Raw genomic sequence first — 19,606 nt, forward strand, 5'->3', positions numbered from 1 at the left:
AGAATCTGCATTTGTTGGTTTTGAATTGGTATGCTTTTAAATTGCTTTTAATTGTACTGATAGTTTAATTATATGTAATTTTGTATGTTTTAATGTCTGCATGCCACTTTGATTCTCAATGGGGAGAAGGGATTATTGTCATTGGACAAAATCAGTCCTACCTACAATAAGACCACTGGAATAAATAGAGTTGCTAGTTACAACTAATTTAAATGCAAGTGATTTGAAGGGTTAACTTCAGATAGGGATAACACTAAATTTAAGCTTACTGCAAGTCCTTGTTCTATCCACTGGCAAGGTTTTCCTTCTCCAAAGTCAAGCTAAAAGCCAATCATATAACTGTGATTAATCAAAATGAACATTCTACTCCACAGAGGTACACGGCATAGAGGCTTTTGTAAGGATGCTTGTATCATTTGATATTTCCTATTGTTGAAATCTGAGTACCTTCCATACCTTGATTCTTCCACTATGATGGAGATTGTTCCGACAGCATTGTTTTCACAAATGGCTTTTTATATATGATTTTACATACACAAATAATTTCACCAAGTTGCATCATTTGCAAATATTAATTTCAATCAAAGATATAGCATGAGCTAATTTGGAAAGGAAAATGGTCAGTTCTGGAAAACAACAAAAACAAATAACACTCATGGATTTTGTAATGCTGAAATCACTGCAAGCTTTCAGTTGAATTTGAACATGTGCATAGAGAGAGGATGATCAGTAGAAATGGAGTCATTTCTCCATCTTGAACCATAGTAGCACTCATGTGAGAAACAGTATCAAATGACAATGATGGAAAATATCAGCAAACAATGTAAAGATAAATATCCATGCATATTGTCTCTTCTTGGTCTTGAAAAAACATTAAGTTAAAATAAAATTGCACTACAATGGAATTAATGAAGTATGAGATGCAAGACAAGAAAAGGTCTTCTGCATTAAATTATCTTTTCCACACAATGAACCCTTGAATGTTTGATATTAAGTTGATTCCTTGTCAGTAGGGAGTAGAAACATACACATGCATGCAGGTACACCTGGCAATATTGTAACTATAATCTATTTATCTGAAAGAATACCTTTGTTTATTCCAAATTAGGGGTATAATTGCCAAGATGCCCTGCTTCTGGAGCACATTTTACTCTCTTGTACATTACATGTCATAAATGGAAATAAAGTTAAATGGGTTAATTAGTCGCTACTGACCATTTTAATTGCAAGTTAGAAAAAAATGGAGACAGATGTCAGGAAAATACTCATTACTAGTATCCTGATAGAATATACTTTCAGTTGACTGAACAAGCTTTGTGTAACTGATTACATCTTGCCCCCTCCGTACCTTCCTTCAGTAAATAGAAAAACTAATTATCTGCACACTATTAAGTTAATGCAAATTTATCTACAACAATTCAATTCTGACAGTGAAATAATCTTTCTAGTCTATAATTACACTCCAGCTTAATTAGCATAATTTCTACTGCACATACTTTAATAAAGAAGCTGATACTACGACTGCTTTTAAATGGCAAAGATATTTTAGTCAATGAGCAGTGGGGTATAGGGAGGGGGCACAGATAAGACTGTATCAAACTCATCTTGTACTAAATGATTATGTTCCTAAGAGCAACTGGAAAAGTACTGTAGACACCTGAGATGGAACACATAAATGCCTGAAGATGGACTTTCAAAAGATTACATGTACAACAGGAAAGTACTTTTACTGCAGTAAAGCTGAAGAGCTGAGCGCTGCTTGGATTCTTATATTAATTAAGGAATGTTCTATTAATCAGCAAGACAACCCAGATCTAATGGCATCACTAGGAGGCTGCAGAGATGAGAACCATATGGGGTGACACCCCAAAAGAGGTGGGACACCCAGTTGGGGCCTTCTCTCATTGTGCCCCTTCTGGCTTTGCCTTGGTTGCAGAGGCCTCCTCATGAGGATAGCTCCACTGTCATGGAAAAAGGGAAGAGCTGAATGTTTCAGCTTTGCCACAGCAGTGGAGGCCTCCTTGCAAGGGGACCTTTGCTGCCACGGTGAAGGAGAGGGCTGAGCATACTCTTTTTGCTGTTGCTGTGCCCGGCAGCCCCCCCCCCCCACCAAGTGATACCAGGAGTGCAGATACCACTGCCCATATCACCATTACTCCATTTCTCACTTTTTCTGAATTAGACAATGCCTGATGTAGTCAGAAATCCAGATACATTATAGTTCTGCTGAAACTTTACCACCAACCTAAATTGAATGTAGACTATGCCAGTGACACCGAGCTCTTGAGCCACCCTTATCATTCCTACGCTTTAATAGTGCACATTCTACTTAGGGCTGGAACAGACTGGCAAAATATGCCAGCTTCCTGGCAGCTTGTTGGCATGGCATACGCATGACCCCAAGCCGGCAGGAAGCTGCCCGGCCATTTACATGGTGGCAACTTTTTGGCGCTCTGGCGGTGCAGTGTTTTAGATACCACATGCTGCAGGAGTGCAGAAAAGCAGCAGCGGCAGCAGAAAGGGTGCCCTTTTTTCAGCACAAAAAGAAACAGCATTTTGCCACTTCTTTTTGCACAGGAAAAAAGCAGGATCAGGGCTGCGGCATGCGGTTGCTGCAGCCCAAATTCGACACTCAAAGTAGCAGTGTCAAGCGACCCCTATACAGCCTTCTGTTTTAGCCCTTAGTTTATAAATGCAATGGTTAACCAACTACTCTGTTCTGTTAGGATTCCTGTCCAGTTGAAGAAGAGGGCTGTCAACTGTTCAGCATATCTTTTAAGTAATGCTTGATTAACATTCTACTAGTAACTAAAATATAAGAATCGCTGTACTAGCAATGAATATGGACTATGAACCATGTTATCATGTTGTCAGAGAACCGTGACTACAATTCTTTGATAGCAAGGTAAATTCACTGTCAACTGAAAGAGACAAAATGGAGGTAAAGAGAGAAGAACCTCTGCAGAAGATCTTGTGATTCTCTGGATCACTGACAGCTAACAAGGGGGATATGCTGATCCAACAGAATTCAGAACACTTACAGTTCTTGTGCAGACTGCATTACTGAGCTATCCTATCTTTGTTATTTTTTCTTTTTAAATTGTGATTTACTTTAAGTTAATACGACATAGAATGCTTCATCCCTGCTGTGAGCAACAAAGCCTCCCACAAAAAAAAAAAAAAAAAAAAAAGATGTTCAAATGTAATCTTTGTGTATAGAAGACGATGAGGCTGATGTCTAATAATGGATTTTAGTTCTGTGAAGACATTAATTTTTATCTTTGACTCAAAACACAGTTTGACTAAATGTTTGCATTTGCCAACTATTACTTCAACTTTTAAAGGCAATGAACTGTATTTATCAGGTTTAATTTCATCTGCTTAGAAAAACAAACTTCATAGAGTAGTAAAGCAATAAATAGACTTCAGTGAGTCTCACACTGTAGAGAAAAGTTTCTAATTGGTAGAGCTACTCTACATAATTTATGTATTACATGCACATACCAATACTTACACGAGAGGCTTCTATATGTATCAAACAAATAAAAAGTAGTTAAAAGAAAACATATATTAACCTCCCTGCACCACACTCAGATTTCATTTCAGTAATAAGAGCTGAAAGCAGGCACACAGAAACAGCTTTCGATAGCCTCATATAAAATGTTGGGACAATATTCCTATAGAAATAAAATAAACATAAGTAGCAAATGTTAATTCCATTGAATACTGGAATATTATATTTATATATGTATATATGTGTGTCTGCATTTTGTAGAGGCAAATAAATATAATAAATACAATAGAACATAACATAATAACTCAAAGTTCCTAAATATGTATATTTAATTAAAAGTCAGATTACTTAGAATGTTCTAATTTAACATGTTTACTGGCTTACTTAATTACCTTAAACTTTACTGTCTGGCAACTATCAGATGGAGCTTTCTGTTGATATTTCACCATTCAAGATAAGTGAAAATCAAAATTTTATTTTGTTTTTTGGGAGAGGGGACAATGCAAACTTTATACATATGCTCTTAGAACAAGTTATCTTTAAAATAGGTTCATAATTAAATATAAGAGTTCATGCATAGGCATTATGTATTTTTTCCAAGAAAAAAATTCTTCACAAAGGATAAATGATTTGAAACATCAAATACTAATTTCTTTAATACAAATTTTTAAACAGTTCATTTATGTAACATTTTCTCTCTTCTATATTGATTGTTTTTCAATCCACATATAATAATAATAATAATAATAATAATAATGCTTATTTATATTTCCCGCCTCTCCCATGGATCGAGGCGGGATTACATCATTAAAATGATACATAACACAAAATACAATCAACAAAACACTAATACTGAATTAACTAACATTCCTATTAGTTCTCTAAAATAGCAATTCATCAATTAGCCAACAATCATACTCAAAAGTGGAGCAATCATCATAACCTTTTATATGGAGTCCGGTGGATAAGCCCGCCGGAAAAGATCCGTTTTGAGCGCCTTCTTAAAGGCCTCTAAGGTAGTGATGAGATGGATCTCTTCTGGTAGGCTATTCCATAATTTTGGGACCACGGCATTAAGCACCCTATGGGAGGTTGTCATTAACCTGGTATTATGAAATTCTAATAAAAACTTCCCAGATGTTCTGAGAGTGAAGGGCAGATTATGTAGGGAGAGGCATTGCCACAAGTAACTTGGGCCCGAGCCATGTAGGGCTTTAAAGGTAATAATGAACACCTTGTATTGCGCCTGGAAGCTAATTGGCAGCCAGTGAAGAGATTTCAATACTGGTGTTATATGGTCAAACCTAGATGTCCCTGTCTGCTTGTTTATACAGTGAGCCTGGGCACGTGCACTGCCACACAACAAGCATGAGGCCTATTATATCCAATGGGGCTTGCGAATGGTGCGTGTGTGCGACTGTGCGGCGAGCATGAGCCCCATTGGATATAATGGGGCTCAAGCTTACACATTTTTTGCTTTACACGGGGGGGGGGGGTTGTGTGTGTCCAGAATGGATCCCCGCATAAAGCAAGGGCCCACTGTAGTTCCCCAGCTACTTTCAAGTCAACAAATTTGTCATTCTTAACATTAGGATCTATCGCAGGGTGAGAAATGTAAGTAACAGAGAGATTTTAGGGGAGGACAAATATCCAAAGATGATATATTTATCTATATCCATGTTCTCCCAACAGTGAGACCTGTTCAGATTTTTCAAGAAAGCCTTTTTCTTAGACGACACTGGCCCTCAGGTGCATTACTCTTACGTACTGTTTATTCTTGGTTCTCTGCTAAATAGAGTTGCAACATTCCAGTTCCCAAAATCCAGGCATTTTCATTTGCACATTTTGCAAATGGTCTGCTAATTATGCAAATCATGTGATAGTTGGAAAGCTACACATGTCTTGCTAATTTCCCATCCCAAATCATGCTTTTCAAAACTGCTTTACATAGTAAACAATAGGCTAGGGTTTTTTAGATTCTTTTCCACAAAATAGTCTTGAAACCACAACATCTAAATAATATTCAAGACAATTATATATTGGCTGCGATCCAATGCACATATCCCCAGAAGTAAGTCCCTTTAAACCCAGCGTGCCTTACATCTCTGTGTAAATGTGCACAGGATTGAACTGTTAGTCTAATTAACAGTACAATCTTCTACATATTTACTCAGAAATTAATAATAATGAACTCTCTCTATAGAAAAAGTAACCAACATGTGTATGGGATTGCAATCTATGTGACTTTCAATGATTTGTAAATTTTGCATGTATAAGCCCCACACTTGTATACTTTATACAACCAAGAGCCATTTCAGATAGCCAAAAAGTTCCTCAAATACATTTTGACAGGAAGTTGTATTTCAGGCAGAATGTTATACAGATCTACGGGATTGCATTGACTTAGTGTTAATTTTTGAACTGCATAGAAATCATTTTGCATCATTTTGTTATAATAATAATAATTATCTTGCAGCATATGAAAATAATGCTGACACAGTACTCTCAACATTTATAACAGGCACGTGTTCAATGTTATTAGTTCTTACAAAGATTTACAATTCACTATCAGCCTTATCCTTTTACCTCTAGTTGCTGTCTTTCTATGTCAGCTACAATCTCATATGAACAAAGACACTGTCTATGGAATTCCACTATGACTTTCTTGATCTCTAGAGAGAAAATTAAATGAGAAGTCAGCTAGTCAGTGTAAAGTACATGCTTTAAACAGCATAATACTTTTGTAAACCACCGACAGGTGTTGTGCTAATAGGCCCCAAGTGGATATTAAATTCTAATCAAGACCTGAAATGAGGACTAGTGCCAAAGCTTGGTCCAGTTTCAGATGACAGAGTGGGAAGAATGAGACTGTTGGGAATAGCAGCAGTATAAGACAGGATAGAACAGGGCATAAGGGCTAAGATATTTAGGAACGTTGTGGTGAACCTGGAAGGACTAGGATTGGTCATAGCTTTCTGTAATGGACAGGCTATCCCCAGATCCGAAATCTGTATGCAATGAAGTTATGGTAGGAGATCATGGTATCACATACCAATGATATTAGGCGATGTAAATGTTCCACTTCAATGTTACAAACACAGGCAATTGAAGCACAAGTTATTTGAACTTCCTGTCTCCTTCATATTAAAGAATGCCAACATCACACCAGAGTACTGTATAAATTGGAGACATGCAACTATAAGCATCTTAAGCAACTTCCCAATGATAAAAACACAATGATGGAAACCTACAGGTTATCATATATGTCAGATAGATTGATCGTCCCTATGGATTTAATTTCTATGATTTTACCCTTATACTGATCTGTTACATTGCATATATCTCTGAGAAAAAGTCAAATTAAAAAGTGGGGGGAGACGCCACTCCCTTTTATGCAAATACAGTAGTTTCATCAATTAAGGGTGAAATTATTTTCTTGAAACAGGGCATAGAACAACTTGATCCTGGGAGGTACATATCATAGTAGAAGCACAGTTAGGAATGCATATTTTAACACCTAGGCAAAGCTTGTGAGTGGTAACATTACCACTTAAAAAATCTAATTCCCCATTACTAACCTATTTTCACTTTAAAAAATAAAGTATATATGTGTGTGTATGTGCCTTCAAACCACCTGTTTACTTATGGCAACTCCATGAATTTCATGGCATTTTCTTAAGCAATGAATACTCAGAGATAGTTGTGCAGGTAGTACAGGAACCTTTTTTTTTTTTTACAGTTAAGAAAAAAAAATAGGAACTTCCCAAGTATACTTAAAAGCAAGCAGCAATGAATAAAAGAGCAAATAATAGGCTGGAGGAGAATTGGCCCTGGCCTACATGAAGTTGGCCATCCTTTATTATTACTTAGGATGCTTAAGACAAATAACCTAGTTTAAATCTTGCTCTTGAAATCAAGATTCCTTTCCAAATAAACATCTGAATCTATTTTTCACTGAAATTGATATAGTGCGAAGTGAAGCTCTTTCAGGGACGTAGCCAGGATTTTAGGATGTGGGGGGGGGGGTGTTTCCAGACTAAGTGCCACCATTATAATGGGGCTTGGGTGCGGCGGTGCAGCAGCACGCACCGTTCATTTTTGTAATGGAAGGGGGGGGTCCGGACCCCAAGAACCCCCTCTTGGCTACGTCCCTGGCTCTTTTAAATGCTGGACTATATTAGTTGGCAGGAAACATAATGCACTTATATTGTTGATTTTGAACCACAAACACACATATGCTTTCAATTATATCTTCATAATATATTTTTTAAAAATGATATTCCATATCATGAGGCCAGAAGGTTATAATCAAAATGTGCTCCTTCTCTAGAGAAACTGTGCTTCTTATATGTTTTCAAAATGTTCCACTGAAAAAGAAACCAATACTTCAGCAGTTCAGTACTAAAGTAGTTCAGATAACCCAAGAGCTATGAAAACTGTTGATAGAGGTCCACTCAAGCATCTCTCTCTCTCTCTCAAGTGAAAGACATATATCTATAGGCAGATATTTGTTTTCTTGGTCCTCTTACACAGTGTGAAGACACCGCACTCCCAAGAGAATCATAGAATTACAGAATCGTAGAGTTGGAAGAGACCACAAGGGCCATCCAGTACAATCCCCTGCCATGCAGGAACCCTCCATCAAAGCATCCCCAACAGATGGCCATCTAGCCTCTGTTTAAAGATGTACAAGGAAGGAGGCTTCACCACACTCTGAGGGAGTGTGTTCCACTGTTGAACAGCCCTTACTGTCAGGAAATTCCTCCTGATGTTGAGGTGGAATCTCTTTTTCTGTTCTCTGAAGCAACAGAAAACAAGCTTGCTCCCCCCTCAATATGACAGGGCTATCATATCACCTCTAAACCTTCTCTTTTCCAGGCGAAACATCCCCAGCTCTCTAAGTCGTTCCTCATAGGACATGGTTTCCAGACCCTTCACCATTTTAGTTGCTTTCCTTTGGACACGCTCCAGTTTCTCAATGTCCTTTTTGAAATGTGGTGCCCAGAAATGGACACAATATTCCAGGTGGAATATTTTGAAATCATTTTGAAAACGTCAAACAATAAATCTTATTTTTCATATGCAAGGTAATTAACAATCCTACCATCTATGCAACACTTTCTTTTTTTCTTTTTTGAACAGTTGCAACCTTGGTGACTGTGGAGATTGTCACACAGGAAAAGGAGGGATTGCTCTCATACTTTATCGCATCCGTGCTTATTCCATCCTTCTCCCATCAGTGGCACCCACCACTGTATTAATGGGAGTTTGGTCATGCCACTTCAGTGACAGGAGAAGGATGAGATAAGTGCGATGTGATTGTATGTGATTGTGTGATAAAAACAACTGAAGACTGGGATAAGGACAGACGTCATCTGATAATCTTCGCACGATTGTGCCAAAAGAATGGGGTAAGGATGGGAGTGTTCTGTCCTTTACCCGGGGAATAATCTCCTACAGCTTAGCTTCAAAAATAACCCTTTTCAATTGATTTCAGGGGACCTAAGATTAAAGTAATACCATTCATTGGTTTAGTCAAACATTTTTTCCAATTCTATTGCAAGTGGGCTCCTGTTTTTTAAAAGATTTCAAAATGTGCTCTGCCCTAAAAACACCAAGCCACATGTTAAGACAATATAAACTGGCTATATGATGCATCTCCAAATGCCCACAAAGCAATGATGAAGCAAAAGACAGAACTTCTAATTGGCTTTATACTCATCTGATATTCTGTAAGAAAAAAAAAATCATTCAACAACAAAATATGATTCAAAATACTGTTATGTGCCTTCCAATAATTGGCTAGTAATGCCATATTTGGAAGAGTTAATTTATGGAAAAGTTGGGAAAGCCCTGCCCATGTCAGAATTGTGTTTTGAGTTTTACATATTTTACCAGAGGATAATATTGTGTGACATCCAAATTAGAGTAAGGATTGCTTTAAGAAATCCACCAAGAAATCCAGCAAGTATTACATTTACAGGACTAGGCAACCTGATGCCCCCGAGATATTTTGAATGATCAGGAATTATGATAGCTTTAGTCCAGAACAACTGGAGAGCACCCAGTTGCATAAAGCTGTTCCATGAAGACAATGGAGAAACTTGTATCAAATGGTGTCTATAGGTAAGTAATAGCTAGAGTGAGACCAGATTATGACATAGCACAAATGCATCTTTACTCATAATAAATTGGTGAGATAGTATCCAGGGTGGGGGAGCATTTCAGTTTATACAAAGTCACAGAAATATACACCTCATTACGTACAACCAGTCCTGGTTTAATCACACATCATGTTATCACTTCTACAGGAACCGATATTGAAATAAGACAAAAGTACATATAATTTATTGTTGTTTTAGTTAATCCTGTTTCTGATCTCTTGATGAGGACAATTAAACAAGCTTGTTAGAGATTATTTGGAAAGTTTAGGTTAAATACTACCAGAGTGAAGCTTACCACTACAACAAGTCATTAATACCTTTTTTTATTGTTCCCAGTGTTTATCACAGTATAATAAATCACCAGTAATGCTAGCTTTTAGTAGCATTAGCGAATATATTTAGTAGAAAGCAAACAAAATATTAAAGAAGAAACATATGTCCATTAGAGTAGGTAGTAAAAGCAGTTTATATAAAGGTTATGATATTTTTAAAAACCAAGTGCTTTGCTCAAGGAAAACATCACCAATTTTGCTTCAGACAATTAAAAAAACCTGGCTTACATTCAGACTAAAGATGAGAATCACTCCCTTGATTAATTAATCATTGAACTGGACAACACTGGTTTTCACAGTGATGCAATGACAGGGCAATCATTTCTCATTTAAAACCTGACAGTATGGCCAGGAAAAAAGATGAACTTAATTGGAACATATAATTTAAAACTGTCTATGTTTTGCCTGCCACACTGTATCTTTTCCTTACCTCTTGTACAAAACATCTCCCTCTGTCAGGACCATTTTGCAAAGTGGTGGTAAACTTGTGTCTCATACGAATTCAATCTCTACATAAAGAGGCTAGGCCCTATCAGTAAAGGGATTGAGTCTACTATTCTAGGGCACAGATTATGGGGTGGACAGTTAGGGGACAACAGTGGCCGCCTCACTTCTCGTACACCTGAGGCTACCTACTGTTCCCTTCTGTGGCAAGACATGGCTGTGCATACCAAGAAACTTGATCATACCCACTAAATTAGACTTCTGCCCTCAGGAAGAGCAAAGGCTGCTCTCTTGTTAACTATTATTGAAGCAAGATTCAAGCATCCATTCACCCAAGTTCTGCACAAAGAAATGGGTGTGAGAGTGGAAAACGGTATATAGCCCTTCAGCTCAGGCAGCAAAACATCTAGGGCTGGCCTGGAAGATGCACAATGGATACTTCTTCCTGAAAAAGCCTTGCTTACAAATATATAGCATATCAGGGCTCAATATGACAACCTAAGTTAAAATGAGTACTTGACTTTAACCAGTTTACTTAAAATAAATTTAGGACCGCAGATGCCTACATTATAATCAGGGCTGATGATTATTGGAAATTTATCCTAGTCAGATGTCATACTTAAAACTGAGTTATAGTAGTATAGGCTTTCTGTCTCTTTCCATCACCTATCCCTCTGCTGTAGCATGTAATATTCATTTATTCTTCAATCTGATAGAACTAAGTAATCACTAATTTTTTCCCCTTAGAAATCAGTATTTCTAAATATTCGATAACATTTTGTTAGTTATGACAAGTAATTCAGTAAGCTTTAATATAAACTGTAAGGCAGGGTGAAAGCCAAGCAGTGGCTGTTTCTTCTTTTTTCTTTTGCAATATATTACAACAGTCCTTTTTTTTTAAACTAAACCAAATTAAACACTTAAATGTTGTATTTTTAAATTTGTAGACCTAAAAGGCAAAATCATAAATGAATTTGAAAGCAAAAGAGGTGGGATTCAGAATTCCTAGCAAAAGAGATTAAGTGTGCCATCTTCATACTTCCAAGTAAACACTAATGAAAACATCACTTATTTGGGAAAGCCTAAAAAGAAAGAGAAACAGTCATGACACATTGTCCTGCAAACATTGGGGCTGTGGAAAGGATCTTGCAGTAAATGTTTAGGCTGCTACAAAACGTGCATGATTTAGGCCTCTTGGAAAACAAGTTGGCATTTTTTGTTTCTTCTATCACCCATCTCTTTTAAATCTGGTTTGAGAACGTGAGTACCTTCTCACCCTAAACATTGGTCTACACGTTTAAAATACTTCTCATTCCAGTAGAACAGAATGTGATTTGTGATTCACAGGAGTTCAGGCTTTTCTGGGGGGCCTTCTGTAAAACTCCTTAAACTCTATGGAAAAAAGATTGTACAGTTTTTACCAGAGTATCCACAGAAATGTGTATTATCATATGTGTGGCCATTCATCTGCTTCATATGCATTCATATAGCTGCACATTTTTCGCAGAGGGAGGGTAAACAGATGCAAATAGATACAAATTTGTACAGGAAAGTGAAGACAATTCAACATCAATGTGAATGTGCAAAAATGCACACCAATTTGCACATACATGTAGACTAGCTCTTGCATGCAGGTATAGTAATTTGTGATGCTGCAGTGTGGACGGAGACAAATGTCATTCCTGACTTTGGTGCCTACCTGCAATTGCCAACAGAGACAGTTAATGACATGTCAGTACCCAATTGGAGAATGCTTTGTTACTTGTCTTTTCCAGTGTGCAATCAACACTGACTTTATGCTATGTCTGGACAACCAGGGATTCTAATAAACTGGTGCACAGCAGACCCTTTTGTGGCCTACAGTCCAAGGCAGCTAAACTAGATGTAATAATATTCATCTCATTAGTCCATGTATTTTTTTTTAAAAAATAGTAGCCAATGTGAGGATGCCTTGTCAGCATTGTGGCATGGGGAACTTTAATCCTTTGCCCACACCACAGGCCAAAGGCCCCTGCCTTTGTTTGCTCCAAGGGCAAACAGGTGTGTAGTGCTCTCCCTCCACCTATATGTGTGTGTATAGGGTATAGGTCCAATGCAGAGGGCTCCTCTTTTGGCTGCATTTTATATAAAAATAATCATAGATGTGGTAAATTACACAATTAACTTTGTATCCAGCTTGGTCTTCAGGAAACAGATTACTTATGATTCTACACATAGATGGAATTTGCTTTGCTATTTCCCCAATAATACAGTTACTGTATATACTCATGTATAAGTCTACAAATTTTTGTCAAAAAATTGACAACAAAAACTTGATCAACTTATACATGAGTCAATGTAAATAATGTATTTTAACTTTTTTCCTTCTGTGAGTAGAATGGCAAAAGGTACAAACTTAGTTCATCCTGGGAGCACCCAAAAGAAGCACCAGTTCATCTACTCTTTCCACCATGCTGCTGCTTCTAGCCTTTTTGAATGCTTTGGTGGGAAAATGGCAGTGGTGGGACCTCTTTGGTGCTTCCCCTCAAAAGAATATCAAGAGGAATTGGGCTTAGAAGGATCTGAATAAGACATTTCTGTATGAAGATAGTAAACTTTGTCCTTTATATCATTAATTTTGGCCCCAAAACTTGCCATTGACTTATACATGAGGTCAACTTATAGTCAACTATATGCAGTATGTTTTGCCTTTTTTTCTGTAGCAAATTGGGTCTTGTGTTGGCCAGAACTGGATTTTGAAAACCCTTTTTCTCCACTGCTGTTTCATCCTAAGATTTCTTTTTGAGGCACTTAAGACAGATGTGTGTTACCCTGATTTTGCGAATGGCTCAGTGTATATGCAGACCATAGGCCATGCTCCACAAAGAAACCATTACTTAAACCTGTGACAACTTTATAAATATTCATCAACTAACATTTTAAATATAAAAATAGATCTTAAGAAAGGTATATACATTTACTTTGTACAATTTCTGTCCTCCTCAGCCTCAGAGATTCTTCCAGCTTCATACTATCTGTTTGTTTTAGCCCTGTGATGTATCATGTCCATTAATACTGTTGAAGAAGTAATTAATATTGCTCAAAATATAGGATTTTTAAAGGCGCTTCCTCAGTATCACATATATTTAAATTTAACATGATAAATGACACAGATATCTAATACACAACATATGCAGCTGTGAAAAACATAAAGGGAGTTGTGGTTATTTGCAAACATTCACATTTTTTTCAAAAAAATCAGTGCTCCATATAGTGCCAAATGATGATGTCAATTAAAGAGGAAAGTTACCTCAATTGCCAAATGCTACATTTTTTTGATACCCACATTTAAAAATATTTAGAGAAGCACCTTACTGAGGAAGGTTACTCTAAGGTTTGCCTAATTCGCATTGTGATACAGAGCCAGTGCTCTTGTTGAAATATTGTCAGTCCTTTTAAAAGAAGGAAATTATTATTACTAAATAGGTTATTACTCAAGAGGAGATTTAGCCAAGAAAAGGCAAGTATGGCCGACCTGACTGTGTCTGAAAATTGTTGTCTTCCTTCCATTTCATAGAGAGAGGCCGGTTATAGAAAAGAAAGGAGGGACAGATAAAGCCTCTCCTGAGAATATCTAGGAAAGGCACGGGAGAATGCAAGATGTTTCTGTGATATAGGGGACCTGAACACCTGTCACAACATGCAACCCTTTGCATCTTGGCAAAGATTTTTTAATAAAATATTCATGGTGCTTTAAACTATTTGATAAAAGAGTGCTTTAGTACTGTAAATCAGTAGATAGTGGGCAATTAAAATGTAGTAACAAAGTTTGTCTACATGCATTTATCAGCCATGATCCAATGCACTGTACAGATGGGATTCTATTAAAACCTGCCTTCTCAAATAAGGTGTTAGAAATGAATCAATCATTCAAGTACATACACATTTGAATGCGTATTTGAAATCTTATTGGAGGCAACCTTCATCCAGGAAAAAGGGTTCATGAAAGATCTGGAGAGGAACAGAATTGTGGAGGTTAGCAGAAAAACAAATACACATGGTTCAAATCAGTCAGTCAGTCATTAAGAGAAATAATAATGCAAACGTTGAACACATGAGTAGCATTTAGAAGCAGATGCAACCATTTTTGAATACAATAAATAAGGTAGCTGAACTTGTCTGATAACAAGGATATGGTATTTTATAACTTCAGTTTATTATGGGTGCAAAAATACATATATACTTGGTTCCTGAGGTGTCATCCACGCACAAGAAAAAAATTCTATTAAGTAATATGAAAAGATATCTTTTAATCATAAATAAAAATTATCTATTCTATTTTATCATTTTATCAGTGCCATCTGTTTGTCTGTCTGTCTGTCTGTCTGCCTGGCTATCTATCTATTATATCATTTTATCAATACTGTTCAATGTCAGTCTCTTATCTGAGTTATAATGTTCATGGAAGGAAAAGAAAAGGTTTTTAACTATAATATTTTTAAAATAGCTGTTGCAGTATTAGACACAATACAGGATAAAAATCAAACAAAACTAATAGCACAGAGTAACGTATTTGCTTTGCTGAGGGAAGATCTACTTTAGGCAAGTTTCAAAAGTTGCCAGGCAAGAAAAGAACAAAACTCAAGGCCTCAATCTCAAATATCAAAGCATGGCTGGGGAACCTGCAGACCTGATAGTACAGAACTCCAGTTCTCATTAGTCTTACTCTGCCTGGATAGGAGCAAAAGATTATGGAAACAGTAGGACATCAAAATGTGCTTAATGGCATATGTTTCCACCTAGCATGGAGTTGTCCATTACCTGAGATGCTGGGCATAATCCATCACTACTGATTTATATCTGCACACATAACACACATCAGATTGTGTACATAAAGTTGTTTCAGATTTTGTATTGACTAAGGAAAGCCTTGAATACATGTGAAGAAGCCTCAAACATATGCTCAGGATAGCTACACAAACCAAGAAATGGGCCTATTGGACTCCTCTTTTTGATTGGATCAAATATTATCCATATAAGAAAGACATCAAAACATCCCACTAAATGTAAAACAAGTGTTAATGGAAGGATGACTAGCTTGACATCCAGACAGTCAACAAGAACTATGAAATAATTCTGAACACCTTCATTTTGGAAAGAAAATTGAGTAAAGACTACCCAACAACTTTTACATCAACATTCATTAGATAGGAACCCTATACCATATCAAATGTGACTATGCTACCAAATGGAGCACACCTGGTTAATATACAGTCACATACTTTCCTGTAAAAGGAGAAAAATCAGGACTGCAAAAATCAAGTGATTACTTCAGATTTCTAGATGTTTTCTGTGGAAATGCATCCAGTCTCTGGAGTTTATCACACTAGTGAGATCCAGCAGAAAAATGACAGGAAAACAAATTTAAAATACATTTGAATTTAAACAAAACTTGAAAATTCGGGGAGTTTCACACCAGGGGACTGCCCCAGTGAAATAATGCGAAGTTAATCCAAACACAAAGCAGAGAAAGCAGTTTTGTTACTTTCGGGTTGTTCTGAAAGTAAAAAAGCTGCTGGTTTTCTTTGCTTTGCATTCGGATTAACTTCACATTATTTCACGTTAACTGTGATGTCGTGCGATAAACTTTGGGCATTTCTGGGTTTTCTTTGCTTTAAATTTCATTTAACTCCCGTTTTTCCACGGGATCTTGCTAGTGTGATAAACTCCTTTGTGACAGTGATACTCTGGGCAAACTGTGGACAAAACTACTCATTCCATGTCATTCTTTTTTTTAAAAAATTAGGAACTTAATGTGGCTGGTGATGATTCAATTTGATGGTGAAGAAGGGCTTCTTAATTCTTTCTGCTCCTGCTTCAGTAGCTGCTCTCATGCATGGGGGAAGAGGAGAAGCGCCAGAAGTAGGAAATTTTAACCAACCCAAGAAATTTGGATGGGGCCAAAACAGAGGACTGATTCCTTGGATTAACTTGCATTACAGATTTCCAGTCAGCCCTCTTTATCCACAGATTCAACTATCCATGGCTTGAAGCTAGTAAAAAAAAAATTCTAAAGAGCAAAGATTGATTTTGCCATTTAATATAAGAAGCACCATTTTACTACACTCATGAATTTTGATATCCATGGGTTGTATATCCAGTAGATAGCAGGGGCCCGCTGGACTATACTGAATCTTGATACTTATGTGTAAAAGAAACGTAATATATAATCAGAGCATTCCTAAAATAATCACTAATTACTATGTTTACTGGAAGAGTATTTGTCACTTTGATTTTAGCTACTATTCAGTAGAATAATTCTGTCTCTTCAATCCACTGATATATAGTTGTTGTTGTTTTGTTATAGTCCCAAAAGATAATCTCCTTGTTTTAGCAAACTGCCTAACATAAAATGGCATTGGGATAAATCCCCTTTCAACTTCAGGAACAATGATTTTAATAATTCTGCTGGGTCCTGAAAGATATATTTTTAGCACCTCCTCATTCTCTCCTTTTTCTTAAGCAGTCAAATCCCTTGTCACAGATGTAGGGTTGCCATAACTCAGGACCTCCAAACCGGGAAAAGTGTAGGACAAAATTATGAAATGTAGGACACTTTTTTTTTAATGGAGCCTACATTTCATAATGCAATCGCTGGTGGCCCCACACGCTCCTTCCCGGCCTCTGTGGAGGCCTCGGTCTCCTCGGAGACCGGGAAAGAGGGCGTGGGGCCACTGGCGATCGCCAGGGCCTGCCCTCCTTCTCGGTCTCCTCGGAGGCCGGGAAAGAGGGCGCGGGGCCGCTGGCGATCGCCAGGGCCTGCCCTCCTTCTCGGTCTCCTCGGAGGCCGGGAAAGAGGGCGCGGGGCCGCTGGCGATCGCCAGGGCCTGCCCTCCTTCTCGGTCTCCTCGGAGCCCGGGAAGGAGGGCGCGGGGCCGCTGGTGATCGCCAGGGCCTGCCCTCCTTCTCGGCCTCCGAGGAGACCGAGAAGGAGGGCGCGGAGCCTCTGGCGATCGCCAGGGCCTGCCCTCCTTCTCGGTCTCCTCGGAGGCTGGGAAGGAGGGCGCGGGGCCGCTGGTGATCGCCAGGGCCTGCCCTCCTTCTCGGCCTCCGAGGAGACCGAGAAGGAGGGCGCGGGGCCGCAGGGAGGCGGGGAGGGTGGTGCGGCGGCGCGCAGGATGCGCCGCCTCCCTCTTCGCCTCCTCCGCCCAAGACCTCGCTGTCTTCCTCTTCCTCCGTGCGGCCATGCGAGGTGGAAGAGGAGGAGGAGAGCAAGGCCCCACGGGTTGCAGCGCAACCCCGCTGCAACCGGGCTTTTCCCAGTTTTTGGCGGCACCCATGACGTGAGCGGGCAGGTGCCGCCAAAACTGGGAAAAGCCCGGTTGCAGCCGGGTTATGGCAACCCTACACAGATGGAAATGTTCTTACTAACTGAATTGGCACAAAGTCACTCACTAAATATTTAAATCCTTAGATTAGTTGTATGAACAGTATTTGGCTCTAAAACCACTGACAAGTGCCTATCTCCTGAAGGCTCAGCCAGCTCACCTTTTGTCCCAGTTCTGTGCAAAGGTGATGCTATTCTGTACTGCCGTAAGGTAATATGACCTTTCTTACAAGAGCGTATTTTTCTATACTGAGATTTACACGTGAGCACCATATGCTTCCTATATCCATTTATGTTTGGAAAGTCTCACACACTGTTTTAAAATGTTTTGTCATCTTCTCCAACTCCTAATTTCCAATAATATTTTTTTTAAAAGGAAACAACTTTAGCTGTTTTTACCTTCTTTTACCTTTTTTCTTTAAACTCACAACAGAGAAGACAATAGCACCTGAGATTCTGCATTAGCAGGCATGTTGTCTCTTTTACAAGCACCATACCAGAATTATGCATTTCCTTCCAATAATGAATGAAAGCAAGTTTTGGTATACTTTATCATTACTACTGGATTAAGAAGGATGAAATGGAAGCATTGCATCTAAAGCTGCATTTCCTTCTTGAAAAATGATATATCATCTATAAATTGCTTTGGAAATGGAAAAGAAAACAGGAAAGAATTAGATTACATGGATTAGATCTCCCCCTCCTTCTTGCCCATTATCATGGAGGACAACAGAACACTTAATTTGTCAGAATTGTCTGGAACTGCATTATTGATTTCGCCCCCAAGCATATCACTACAATAAATCTGATGGTCTTCTGATGTTGCTTTTGCTGTGCCCAGGCAGCGTCAAGACACTGGCTATTTGCCACTGCTTTGACGGCCAGAACCACAGTTAATGGGGCTGATGATTTGCTAAGCTGCAATACATCTCTCAAAAAGGAAGGTATTTTGGTGGTATACCAGGCTGAGTAGGTATGGAGATGAGGCCAGTCGAGAAAGCTTAAGGAGTCCTTTCTTTTTTGGTCAGTAGCAACCCTGCTTTTGAAAAAAATCAGTCTTCCTTTGCAAAAATGACAATAGACTTTTTTAGTACAAGTAATTGATGTAAGGTCCTTATCACATAAGAAAAGAAAGCCGGTGGGGTGGAAGAGTAGTGGCTTTTCCCTGCCTTTCCACATGCTGTTGTGGCACCTCAGTTCTCTTTCCTGAGGGAGATGTTCATAAACGCGTGACTTTTATCAAATGGATTTTTCCAATGTGAGAAAGGCACACTCTTATGACTGTCTCCCTTGAGAGGAGAAGAGATATGCTATGACAGCATACAGAGAGGCATGGAGAAAACTACTACTCTCAGGGTCCATTTTAGCTTTCTTTTCCCATGAGATAAGGCTCTAACTGATTAAGGGGTTTCCAGACAAGAAATGTGACAAGCAGAAAAAACAGCAAAATTGTGTGCGGAAGCAGAAAACGTTTCATTTGGAACCAAAAGCAATGAGAAGTATAAGCCAATGTTTAACTGGCATAATTAGTGCTGCACTTTCATAGTACAAAATGGCTTCTAAAAGCAACTTCAAGAATTGCATTTTTTTTTTTGGGTGAAACATCCAAACCAACAATTCCTTATTTGTAACAATAAAGAACATTTCTTGAGTGAATGCCCATCTGTCTATTTGCGGCAGCCACAATTCATTAGGACATTATGTTAGACAACTCCACATTTGATGGTGTTTTGCCTACTCTTCCAGATCTAATGCTCAAATTTATGTCAAAATTCCAAATGTGGGG

At 38.3% G+C, this 19,606-nt stretch overlaps 1 protein-coding gene across 9 annotated transcripts in view; it reads right to left on the bottom strand.

Annotated features, from left to right (window-relative positions):
• CTNND2 (catenin delta 2) overlaps positions 1-19,606 on the bottom strand; it is a 662,387-nt gene that overhangs the window by 178,618 nt on the left and 464,163 nt on the right. For 5 of the 9 annotated variants that reach the window (XM_089516452.1, XM_089516455.1, XM_089516450.1 and 2 more), the window contains one exon: positions 14,376-14,444. The exons of the other annotated variants lie outside the window; for them this stretch is intronic. In XM_089516452.1, the coding sequence (XP_089372578.1) occupies positions 14,376-14,444 (69 nt within the window). The remainder of the gene's footprint in view (positions 1-14,375; positions 14,445-19,606) is intronic. 9 annotated transcript variants of the gene reach the window in all.

The sequence above is a fragment of the Sceloporus occidentalis genome, unplaced genomic scaffold (genome assembly GCF_023333645.1).
Source record: "Sceloporus occidentalis isolate IW3139 unplaced genomic scaffold, rSceOcc1.0.p SCAF_3, whole genome shotgun sequence".
Lineage (NCBI taxonomy): Eukaryota > Metazoa > Chordata > Lepidosauria > Squamata > Phrynosomatidae > Sceloporus > Sceloporus occidentalis.